The sequence below is a fragment of the Bison bison genome, unplaced genomic scaffold (assembly GCF_000754665.1).
Source record: "Bison bison bison isolate TAMUID 2011002044 unplaced genomic scaffold, Bison_UMD1.0 scf7180017864329, whole genome shotgun sequence".
In the NCBI taxonomy this organism is placed as follows: domain Eukaryota; kingdom Metazoa; phylum Chordata; class Mammalia; order Artiodactyla; family Bovidae; genus Bison; species Bison bison.
In genome coordinates, this window is record NW_011494901.1 from 3,487,144 (window position 1) to 3,500,384 (window position 13,241).

Below are 13,241 nucleotides of genomic sequence, written 5' to 3' on the forward strand. Positions count from 1 at the left end.
CAGTTGTGTCCGACCCTCAGCGACCCCATGGACTGCAGCCTACCAGGCTCCTCCGTCCATGGGATTTTCCAGGCAAGAGTACTGGAGTGGGGTGTCATTGCCTTCTCCAACCATTGCTGCCTTCCAAATGCAGAACATCTGATTCAACAGGTACAGAAATCAGGGTGTTAACCACATGATTCTTATTTATGCAGGTAACATTTGAGAATGTCAACATTCAACAGAAAATTCTAAGATTCTTCATAAGAATTTAGATTTAAAACAGAAAAACTGGGTCACCATGCAGTTCCGCAAGCCTGGAGTTGGAATACTCCAAACTCCAAATGAAATTTTAATCACAATCACTTACTTTTCAATGAGACCTACTCTGATCATCCTGTACAGACTTTTCTTTCTCCATAGCACAATATACATTATTTACTTATTATGTGTACTATCTCCCTATGCTATTCATAGCAATAGCAAGCACTGAATAATACATACTTGCTGAATGAATGATAAAATGAATACTTGGAATAAACTTTAAGCCAACTTAAGTGGCAGTACTTTTTTATTCTTTTAAGTCTATTTCCTAGAAACATAAGTCATTTTTAATACAGTTACCCTATTAAAAATTCAAACAAGACATAAGAATATGAAAATAGGAAACTTATCCCTTGGCACTTACTCCCCACTGTTAATCTCATGGTACATACACTTTCAGACTTCCTAGGGATGCAAACGAGATCTGTCTCATTCTTTGAAATGGCCATAATAATTAACTTAATCAATCTCTTTCTCTGTGGACATGTACTCGAGTGGTTTCCAAACAATGCTGAAGTGAATATCCTTTGTACCTTCCAACCCCATCTGTGTGATTTCCAAAGAACTGATTTCTGGAACTGTTGAATTAAAGGTTACATCTATTCAACAATCTAATAGAGTTACCTTCTAAGAGGTTCTATTAATTTGTACTTCTATTAACAAGTGGTAATTTCATGGATAGAGGAGCCTGGAGGGCTACAGTTCATAGGGTCACAGAGTGAGACATGAATGAGCATGCACACCCACACACACCTTTTCTAATAGAGCAATCTTTTTCATTTTGGTCAATCTAATGAGAACTAAAACTGGTATCTCATTGTTGTCTTAACAGTCATTGCTCTGATTACTACTGACATGGAGCATCTTTCTAAAAGTTATCTATTGAATTATTCATCTTTTACTTGTAATTTATAAGGATCCTTTGAAGTAAACCTTTTGATCTATTTTACATAATACTTTTCCCTCAGATTAAATACTGATTCTGTTTAAACAAATATAAACACACACAGATTCATTTCTTTCTGTCTCAAGCATCTTACTCGCTTACTGCATGTCGTCTGGGTTTGTAGTGTACGTAGGTCTTCCACACTTGAAGATTAAAACATGTAATAAACACACGGTAGACATGCACATATACCCATGGGTATACATATACTCACCCATGCTTTTAGTGTTTTTTATGTTTTTATTTGGGCTTCCCTGGTAGCTCAGCTGGTCAAGAATCTGCCTGCAATGTGGGAGACCTGGGTTTGATCCCTGGGTTTGGATGATCCCCTGGAGAAGGGAACAGCTAACCACTCCTAGAAAATTCCATGGACTGACTGTATAGTCCATGGGGTCACAAAGAGTCAGGCACGACTGAGCAACTTCCACTTCATTTCACTTCATGGCTTGATTTATTATTATTAAACATTTGATACATGCAGATTTTATTTTGGTTTAAGGTATGAGCTGGAGATTTAGCCAAATTTTCCCCTCAAATCTCTAGTCTGTTGCCCCAATTTCACTTATTGAAAACTTCATCATTTCCACATTGTCTTGAAATGCTACTATGTCATATAAGCAGTTTTCTGTTTATTCTTAGATCTCTTTCTGGATACTCTCATCTCTTCCATTCATCTGGCCATCTATTGTTCTGCCAGTTCCAAACTATTTTAAATACTGTTGGCTTATAATGTTTTCCCATTAAAACTAAACAGTACTTTAGGTTACTTTTTAAAACATTTCTTAATTTTCCAGGCTTTATGCTTCTGAGAACTTAAAAATGATTGTCAGGTCTCCAGAATTCACCAAGTTTTTGATCAGGGTCACATTGAATTTATAAGCTAATTTAGAAACAGATTTTTACAAAATAAGTCTTCCTTTTTAAAGTATACCTTTCTAACAATATTCAAGGCAGAAGAGATATGTTTCTTAGTTTGAAAAAAAAATTTGTGTGTTCACTGTAGCCACAGGAAAGGGATGCTATAATAGATCTTTTTAAAAACAATTTTGAAGTATAAATGATATATTAGCTTCAGGTGTACAATGTGGTGATTTGATATTTATATACATTGTGCAGTGACCACAATGATCATCACCCAGTCTAGTTACTGGGTGTCACTATACGTATATACTACAAATTTTTTTCCTGTCCTGAGAACTTTTAAAATATACTCTTAGCAACTTGGAAACATGTAACCCAGAATTAACAACTTTGGTCACCATGCTGTGCATTACATCCCATGACTTACTTATATCTACAAGTCCGTAATTTTTTACTCCCCCCGCCCCCACTTCATGCATTTCACCTATGCCCAGCCCCCTGTGCCCCAGTGGTTACCAATCTGTTCCCTATGCCTATGAACTTGGTCTACTTTGTTTGGTTTTATAGATTCCACATATAAGAAAGATCCTGCGATTTCTGTCTTCCTTTGCTTGACTCATTTCACTATTTTTTGCCAATACCATGTTTCCATTACTGTGTCATATGGTTTGAAATCATGGAGCGCAATGCCTGTAGCATTTTGTCCTTTCTCAAGATTGCTTTGGCTACTTGACCAAGTCCATACAAATTTTGTGAATCCATACAAATTTCAGGATAGTTTATTCTATTTCTGGGGCTTTCCTGGTGGCTCAGTCAGTAAAGAATCTACCTGCGCTGTGGGAATCCTGGGTTGGGAAGATGCCCTGGAGGAGGGCATGGCAACCCACTCTAGTATTCTTGCCTGAAGAACCCCCAAGGACAGGTGGGCTACAGTCCACGGGGTCGCAAAGAGTCGGACATGACTCAGAGACTAAGCACATTCTATTTCTGTGAAAAAATGCCACTGAAATTTTAATAGGTATTACATTACATCTGTTTGGGTAGTATGGATATTTTAACAATTTTAATTCTTCCACCAATGAGCATGGATAGCTTTTCATTTAGTTTTGTCTTTTGTCACTGTCTTCTAGTTCTCAGTGTACAGGTATTTCATCTCCTTGGTTAAATTTATCTCCAAGTATTTTGTTCTTTTGATTATTTTCTTAATTTCCTCTTCTAGTTTATTATTAGTGTACAGAAACACAACAGATATATTTTGGATTCTGCAACATCACTGAATTCATTTATTATTCAGTATTTATTCTAAGTTTTGTTTTGAAGGAGTCTAAAGGTTTTCTACATATATTATGTGATTGGCAAAGAGTGATAAAACTGGATGCCTTTTCTTTTTCTTCCCTAATTGATTTGGCTAGAACTTTTATTACTGAATAAAAGAGTTAGGAGTGGGCCTCCTTGTCTTATACCTGCCCTTAGAGGAAAAGCTTTCAGATTTCCACCACTGAGCCTGATGCTAGCTGTAGGCTTGCAATATGTAACATTTTTTATGTTGAGGCACACTGCCTCTGTACCCACTACATTGGGAGTTTTTAATCATAAATAGATGTTAAATCTTGTCAAATTCTTTTTCTGTAATCCACTGAGATCAGCATATGATTTTCATCTTCCTTTTCTTAATGTTGTATATTATGTTGATTGACTTCTGGATGTAAAACCATCCTTGCATCCCTAGAATATATCCCACTTGATCATGCTGTATGACCTTTTTAATGTATTACTTAGTATGCTATTATTTTGTTGAAGATTTTTACATCTATATTCATCAGGGATGCTGCTGCTGCTGCTGCTGCTGCTGCTAAGTCGCTTCAGTTGTGTCCGACTCTGTGCGACCCCATAGCCGGCAGCCCACCAGGCTCCCCCATCCCTGGGACTCTCCAGGCAAGAACACTGGAGTGGGGTGCCATTGCCTTCTCCGATTCGTGAGGGATATCAGCCTGTAATTTTTTTCTTGTTCTGTCCTTATATGGTTTTGGTATCTGGGTAATGCTGGTCTTATAAAAGGAGTTTGGAAGTCTTTCCTCTTTTTCTTTCTTTTTTTTGGAAGAGTTTGAGAAGTTCAGTTCAGTTGCTGAGTCGTGTCCAACTCTTTGCGATGCCATGGACTGTAGCACACCAGGCCTCCCTGTCTGTCACTAACTCCCGTAGCTTGCTCAAGCTCATGTCCATTGAGTCAGTGATCCCATCCAACCATCTCATCCTCTGTTGTCCCCTTCTCCTCCTGCCTTCAATCTTTTCCAGCATCAGGGTTTTTTCCAATGTCAGTTCTTCACATCAGGTGGCAAAGTACTGGAGCTTCAGCATCAGTCCTTCCAATGAATATTCAGGACTGATTTCCTTTAGGATTGACTGGTTTGATCTCCTTGCAGTCCAAGGGACTCTCAAGAGTCTTCTCCAACACCACAAAGCATCAATTCAAAAGCATCAATTCTTCAGCGCTCAGCTTTCTTTATGGTCCAACTTTCACATCCATGTATGACTACTGGAAAAACCACAGCTTTGACCAGATGGACCTTTGTTGGCAAAGTAATGTCTCTGCTTTTTAATAAGCTGTCTAGGTTGGTCATGAGCAAGAGTCTTTTAATTTCATGGTTGCAGTCACCATCTGCAGTGATTTTGGAGCCCCAAAAAATAGCCTCTCACTGTTTCCATTGTTTCCCACCTATTTGCCAGGAAGTGATGCAACCAGATGCCATGCTCTTAGTTTTCTGAATGTTGAGTTTTAAGCCAACTTTTTCACTCTCTTTTTTCACTTTCATCAAGAAGCTCTTTAGTTCTTCTTCGCTTTCTGCCATAAGGGTGGTGTCATCTGCATATCTGAGGTTATTGATATTTCTCCCAGCAATCTTGATTCCAGCTTGTGCTTCATCCAGCCTGGCATTTTGCATGATGTGCTATGCATATAAACTAAATAAGCAGGGTGACAATATACAGCCTTGACATACTCCTTTCCCTATTTGGAACCAGTCTGCTGTTTCATGTCCAGTTCTAATTATTGCTTCTTGACCCACATCCAGATTTCTCAGGAGGTAGGTAAGGTGACCCGATATTCCCATCTCTTGAAGAATTTTCCACAGTTTGTTGTGATCCACACAGTCAAAGCCTTTGGTGTTGTCAATAAAGCAAAGTACACGTTTTTTTGGAACTCTCTTGCTTTTTTGTTGATTCAATGGATGTTGGCAATTTGATCTGGTTCCTCTGCCTTTTCTAAATCCAGCTTGAACATCTGGAAGTTCACGGTTTATGAACTTTGAAGCCTGGCTTGGAGGATTTTGAGCATTACTTTACTAGCGTGTGAGATGAGTGCAATTGTGTGGTAGTTTGAACATTCTTTGCCATTGCCTTTCTTTAAGATTGGAATGAAAACTGACCTTTTTCAGTCCTGTAGCCACTCCTGAGTTTTCCAAATTTGCTGGCATACTGAGTGCAGCACTTTCACAGCATCATCTTTCAGGAAATAGCTCATTTGGAATTCCATCACCTCCACTACCTTTGTTTGTAGTGATGCTTCCTAAGGCCCATTTGACTTTGCACTCCAGGATGTCTGGCTCTAGGTTGGTGATCACACCATTGTGATTATCTGGGTCATGAAGATCTTTTTTGTATAGTGTATTTTCTGTGTATTCTTCCCACCTCTTAACATCTTCTGCTTCTGTCAGGTCCATTCTATTTCTGTCCTTTATTGTACCCATCTTTGCATGAAATGTTCCCTTGATATCTCTAATTTTCCTGAAGAGATCTCTAGTCTTTCCCATTCTATTGTTCTTTGCATTGATCACGAGGAAGGCTTTCTTATCTCTCCTTGCTATTCTTTGGAACTCTGCATTCAAATGGGTGTATCTTTCCTATTCTCTTTGTCTTTAGCTTCTTTTCTTTTCTCAGCTATTTGTAAAGCCTCCTCAGACAACCATTTTGCCATTTTGCATTTCTTTTTCTTGGGGATGGTCTTGATCATGCCTCCTGTACAATGTTACGAACTTTCATCCATAGTTCTTCAGGTGCTCTATCTATCAGATCTAATCCCTGACATCTATTTGGAATCAGTTTGAGAAGAACTGGTATTAATTCTTTTAATGCTTGGCAGAATCTGGCAGTGAAACTATATGGTCCTGGACTTTTGTTTGTTGGGAGGGTTCTGATTATGGATTCATATCTCCTTGCTAGGAACTGATCTATTCATATTTCTACTTTATGATTCAGTACTGGAAAGCTGGCTGGATGTTCCTATCAATTTGTCTATTTCTTATAGGTTGTTCAATTTGTTGACATATAATTGTTCATAGCAGTCTCTTGTGATTCTCTGTATTTCAGTGGTATTGGTTGTAGCAACTCCTCCTTTGTTTCTGATTTTATTTGAGCCCTCCTTTTATCTTGGTGAGTTTAGATAAAAGTTTGTCAATTTTGTCTATCTTTTCAAAGAACCAGCTCTTAGTTTCACTGATCATTTTTCTTAGTATCTATTTCTGCTCTGAATTTTGTTATTACCTTCCTTCTACCAATGCTGGGCTCTGTTTGCTTTTCTTTTTCTACTTGCTTGAGGTGTAAAGTTAAGCTGTCTGAGATTATTCTTTCTTCTTAAGGTAGGCATGTATCATTTTGAACTTACACTCTAAGAAATGCTTCTGCTGCATCCCATTAATTTTGGTATATTGTATTTTCATTTGTTTCAAGGTATTTTTTTACTTCTCCTATGATTTCTTTGTTGACCTACTGGTTCCTCAGTAGCATACTGTGTAATCTATACGTATGTGTGAATTTTTCAGTCTTCTTGTAACCAATTTCTAGTTTCATACTGCTGTGACCCAGAAAGAGATGCCTGATATGACTCCAATATTAAATTCATTATGACTTGTATTTTAACCTGATGTATGATCCTGGAGAATGTTCCATATGCAGTTGAGAAGAATATGTATTCTGCTGCTTTTGGATGGAATGTTTTCTAATTATCTGTTAAGTCTATCTAGTCTAATGTGCCAGAGGAACCTGGCAGGCTACAGTCCATGCGGTTGCAGAGTCAGACACGACTAAGTGACCAACATTAACACTTTACATTTAACAACCTAACAGTCTTAAGTTGCAAACAACTTAAGTTTGAATACTTTCCAAAGCTCTACATTTTTACTTCTCCCAATTTTGTTTTTCACGTCACATTTTACATCTTTTAATCTTGTGTATCCCTTCACTAATTATTGTAGTTATTTACTATTTTTGTCTTTTATCCTTCATATTACCTATATATGATTAATCCACCTCTACTTTATATTTACCTTTACCAGTGAGGTTTATACTTTCATATTTTTGTTACCAATTAGCACCCTTTTCAGCTTAAGAAGTCCCTTTAACATTTCTTGTAAGGCCGGTTTATTAGTGATGAACTCCTTTAAATTTTGCTTGTCTAGGAAACTCTTTTATCTTTCCTTCAATTCTGAGCAATAACTGCCAGGTAGAGAATTCTTGGTTAAAAACTTACTTTGAATATATCCCTCTGGCCTGCAAAGTTTCTGCTGATGGTCTTAAGAGAGTTCCCTTGGTTTTTTCCATTGCTGCTTTTAACATTCTTTTTTTTTAAACTTTCAACATTTTAATTATAATGTGTCTTAGTGGGGGTCTCTCTGGGCTTCCTGGATCTAATGTCCGTTTCCTTCCCCAGGTTCTTAGGGAAGTTCTCAGCTATTATTTCTTCAATAAGTTTTCAGCCCCTTTATTCTCCTGGAACTCCCAAAATGTGAATGTTAGTTTGCTTGATGCTGTCCAATAAGCTATGTCCACTTTTTAAAGTTTTTTGTTTCTGCTGTTCTGATTCAGGTGAGTTTCACTGCCCTGTCTGCATTCACTTGTCTTGTCTTTGCTTCATGTAGTGTGTGGCTGAACCCCTCCAGTACATATTTCAAATAAGTTACTCTATTCTTCAGTTCAGTGACTTCTATGGGTTACTTTCTTTTGTTTTCTATTTTTTTGTTGAAATTCTCACTGTGCTTATCCATTCTTCTCCCAAGTGAGGTGAGCATTTTAATACCACTACTTAGAACTTTTTATCAGGTAAATTACTTACCTCTGTCTCATCAAGGTTTTTTCCCTAAGGTTTTAGCTTATTCTTTTGTTTGGAATATATTCCTGTTTCCTCATTTTATTTGATTTTCTGTACTTCTTTGTATTAGGTGAAACAGCCATCCCTTCCAGTCTTGAATGACTAACCTCTTGTAGGAGATGAACCTTATTGTTCAAACTTGCCTTAGCTCTTGGTTGCTTCTCAAACCTTGGTGATTGTCCAAGCAGCCTATTTTATATTTACTAGCTCCTGGTGATCAAGGGTGTGCCAAGACCGGTTCGTGTTCCAAAGCAGGAAATCTGCCAGCATGTAGATTCAGATTAGGAAGCTAGACCCTCAGGCAGCAGCTTTGAAAGCAGGCAAATAGATATAGTCCTGTGGGACTGAACACAAGTGTAAGCCCTGCTGGCCACCTGATCAGGGGATCTGAAGATGTCCCCTGGTTGACAGTCATAAAAATCAGGGCTCTGGACAAGTGTGTAAGTTCCTTTCTGGGAGAAACTGGCGAGCTGGGGCAAGGCAGAGAGAGTGAACTGACTGCATCCCCAAGCCTATGTTCTCTGAGAACATACCTGCAGACTCCTAGATGTGCATCAAATCTGAAGCCTGTCCCTTGGACTGCTATTCCAGGCCAAGCAAATGAAGTCTTTTAGAGAAAGACTACAGAAGCTTTTCAGTCTGCTTTCTGTGCATTACCCTGGTGGCAGTAGCCTGCCAAGAACTGTCTCACTAACTGTTATAGTCCTGTGGGACTCAGAATTATAAGCTACCCTGGCCTCCAGAACAAGGGGTGTCCCCTGGGCTACAGCTGAAAAACTTGGGGCACCAGACATCTATAAAAACTCCTCTAGTAGATACCAGTGTTGCAGAAGACAGCACAAAGATGACACTCATCAAGGAAAGGGGGGTGGGGAAGTCTTAAATAAAAAAGATAGCACCTGCCAGCCTTAGCATGAGAGAGGGAGAGTCCACTGGTTGGAGGATAAAGTAGTGCCCACCAAGAGAAAAAGTCTATAGTAAAAATAATCATAAAGTGGTACCTGTTTGCTGGGAGAGAGCAAAAGAGATGCCCTTCAGCACCTCATTCCCTGGAGAGTGTTCACCTCACACCCTGGCCCTTCAAGCTGACACTTTAAGATCAGCAAATGCATCTCCTTCACATGGCCACTTGTATACCTAGAGTACTTGAGTCTGCATGCAAGCCCTTTAAAGCTGTTTCAGATCCCTGCAGCCCTTGGTTCCTGTGGATGTGAGCTCTACTGGTTTTCAAAGCTGGATGTTTCAGGGACTTGTCTATCAAGTGCAGGTCTCAGAAGCTGGAGTGTCTGTGCTGGTTACAAACCGTTTGTTCCTCAGAAAGAAGCTCCATGTTTCTGAGTTCCATCAGGTAATAAATAGGCTGCTTTGCTGGGGTTGAGGCCTGTGGTGAAGCTGGATCTCAGCCTCTCCTACTTGCCTCAGTGTGGTCCTTTTCTTATGAGCTGATGCGAAGAAGCTATTTAGCTATCTTTCAGTCTCTTTAAGAGGGAACATTCCACATGCAGCTACAGATGTGATGTGTCCCTGAGAGAAAGTGAGTTCAGGATCTTCCTGTGTTAACACCTTGGACACTGTCTCCAGCTCTAATTAGTTTTTTTTTTTTTTGATGTGAATATTTTTCTCCATTAGTTTTCCTAAATGATTATTTTGAAAGCTATTAATTTTAATATTAATTTTTAAATGACCACTTTGCTAAATTCTCCTACATCAGTTTTTAAGTTGATTCTTTTGAGATATATTGATATCAATATATCTCTTGATATATTCAGAAATATATCACCTGTACTGATAACTTTGGTTCTTTACCAAATTTATCACCAATTCTTAATTCTCTTGTCTAACCATCACTTCGTGGGAAATAGATGGGAAAACAGTGGAAACTGTCAGACTTTATTTTTTGGGGCTCCAAAATCACTGCAGATGGTGACTGCAGCCATGAAATTAAAACGCTTACTTCTTGGAAGGAAAGTTATGACCAACCTAGATAGCATATTAAAAAGCAGAGACATAACTTTGCCAACAAAGGTCCGTCTAGTCAAGGCTATGGTTTTTCCAGTAGTCATGTATGGATGTGAGAGTTGGACTGTGAAGAAAGCTAAGCATCAAAGAATTGATGCTTTTGTACTGTGGTGTTGGAGAAGACTCTTGAGAGTGAGTCCCTTGGACTGCACGGAGATCCAACCACTCCATTCTAAAGGAGATCAGTCCTGGGTGTTCTTTTGAAGGACTGATGCTAAAGCTGAAACTCCAACACTTTGGCCACCTCATGCAAAGAGCTGACTCACTGGAAAAGACTCTGATGCTGGGAGGGATTGGGGGCAGGAGGAGAAGGGGACGACAGAGGATGAGATGGCTGGATGGCATCACCGAATCAATGGACGTGAGTCTGAGTGAACTCCGGGAGTTGGTGATAGACAGAGAGGCCTGGCGTGCTGCAATTCATGAGGTCGCAAAGAGTTGGACACTTTTCAGTTCAGTTGAGTGACTGAACTGAACTATACTAACACATCCAGAAAAATCTTACATACTAATAGGAATAATAGGTGTCTTTGCCACTTCTTTCAATGCTTTAGGTATTTCATTATTAAGATTGATATGCTAGTCTTTTCAGATGAAGGACATATTCATATATTTATAGTTACAGAGTATTTTAATTGGTAATAGGTGGTGAATTTGATCAAATTGGTCAAAATCTCCGTAAGCTTATGAAAAGATTTTTAAAGTTTGAAATACCTTTGCATTGCTCAAATGAACTTCATTTTGGCTATGACATGTTATTTAATGATATGCAATATTCTATTTGCTAATATTTTAATTGAATATTAAAATATTTTAATATTTTATTAATGATATGACACTTACCTGATACTTTAATACATCTACATTATAGTAAGAAGCAGCTGGATTTTGCTCTGATAGCTTCTTGAGGTAGACAGTAACAGCTTGCATGTTCATCCAGAAATCTTTTGTGTTAGAATCACACTGTGATGGATCACTGTATGTGTAAGAAATATTTTCATTATTTTATTTATCTTTTTTATCTGCCTGTCTGTAGTAATTTGGTGACTTGGGAAAGACTAGTAGAAATGAACCAAAAGATAGGATAGAAAAAATTAAAGTTAGGGGATAAAGAATGGTACACAGTATAAGGCTACCTAAAAGATGAGAAGATGTACAGCAGAGAAGGATTTAACAATAACTATTACCACCATCGGCACGCATAAAACAAAGACAGCAGAAGCCTAATTAATCATAATAATTTTGGTACTATCTTCAAACTGAACTATTATTGCTTCAAAGAAGAAATAAAATTTTCTTAAAAAGGAATTTCACCTTCAAAATAAAAGTACACAAACCTGAACACAAGTTGTGCATTTGGAAGAATTTGTTCTAGTCTGCTGATATTTTTCACCCTGAAGCAGAGCACAGCTGGAGATGGATTACTGGTGAAGACTTTAATAACTCCACTTGGAAATGATATTGTCATGTCACCAGTGATCTTCACAATACACCTGAAAGTGGAGATTGTGAAAAATTTTAAGTTTATAAATAAGGCATTTAAATCTCCACTTAAAGCATATTTAGTTTAAAAAGGGCTTTATTTATATATACAGCATTTTATAATTATGGATGAATTATTTCTTAATAAAAAATGATTAACTGTGAAATGACATATTCATCTAACACCAGTCTTTCCTGGAATTAAATTCCAAACACAAATGGAAGCACACTGATAATGTTTGCTCAAACCATCCGCTGGCGGTCTCCTAAGGCCACTGCTTCCCTGGAAACACTATCTCCAGCTGTAGCTGTTTTCCCTCCAAACCCTACAAAGTGCTGGGCCTGGTGGTGGCAGTGGCAGGTGCCTTGCTTCTCACTGCTTCTCACAACTGTATATTCTTTCCTCCTTCTGAAAAACGTTCTTTTGAAAGAAGAACCACCTTCTTTTGAAAAACCATCAGATTATACTACTCTCTATCAGAACCCTTCAAATCATTTTCAACATTTCGTTTCCTGAAAATTTAAGCTCCTGACTCACTGTCAATCTGTTTCTGTACCACTACTCCTGTCATAAATTTTTAGTGATTTCAATATCCACACAGATAAATCTTCTCAGTACTTTGGTCACCTAGTTCTTCAGCCCCTTACCTTCTGGATCCTGCCTTCCAGCCTACCTCAGCCACACTTAAGCCCCGCTATCATCTCAGTCTGACTCCCCACGGATCAGATTGTCACCTCCTACGTTTCTAAATCATTCCATCTAGTACTGCATCCCCAACTTCATCAAAACCCTCCATAGTCCATGTTCCTTCTAGCTTTTCCACTAATCTTCATTCTCCCGTCCCTTCATATCCTCAGTTCCCCAGCCTGAGACTTCATGGTCCATCATTATGCACACTCCTTTGTATAACCCACCCGTTGGTTCTCTCTCACTTGACTATGCTTGCTTGGCGAAAGTCTTAACCAAATCCAGATCCTCACCCCCTTCTACATGGCTCAACGTGACTAGAAAAAACATATAACTATACAGCCAGAACTCTCAACTGGACCCCCTTAGTATTGGTATAGGATATTCGACTACATTCCCTAGCTCTTTTCATACTTACTTTCTCCTTTAACCTGTAAAATATCACCCCCTCCACCTGCAGTCAATGACTTTCCTTTAAATTTTATGAAGGAAATAAAATGAGAAAAGAACTCCCTCACAGTCTCACTGCTAAAACCCTAAATGTCCCTTAGGCTGAGGGCATCTATATTTCTGCCTTCCCTCCTATTTCAAGAGATAATAAGTCTATGCACCTAAGGTTAGTCCTGTCACTTCTGTCCTGAAGCACATCTCATACTGAAGAATTTCACTCATGCAATTGTCCCCTTTCCTGCAGGTTCAATTTTTTCCATAAATATTAGATTTTTCCCACATGCATATTGAAATGCCTATTATCTTTAAAAAACACAAAAACTAAAATAAATAAAAGCCTCCTCTGATTT

At 38.5% G+C, this 13,241-nt stretch overlaps 1 protein-coding gene across 1 annotated transcript in view; it reads right to left on the reverse strand.

The window, feature by feature from the left end:
* The window catches only part of FCHO2 (FCH domain only 2), a 139,091-nt gene that overhangs the window by 7,294 nt on the left and 118,556 nt on the right, over window positions 1–13,241 (reverse strand). The window contains 2 exon segments of the mRNA XM_010853609.1: window positions 11,115–11,247; window positions 11,609–11,764. Coding sequence (XP_010851911.1) covers window positions 11,115–11,247; window positions 11,609–11,764 — 289 coding nt within the window.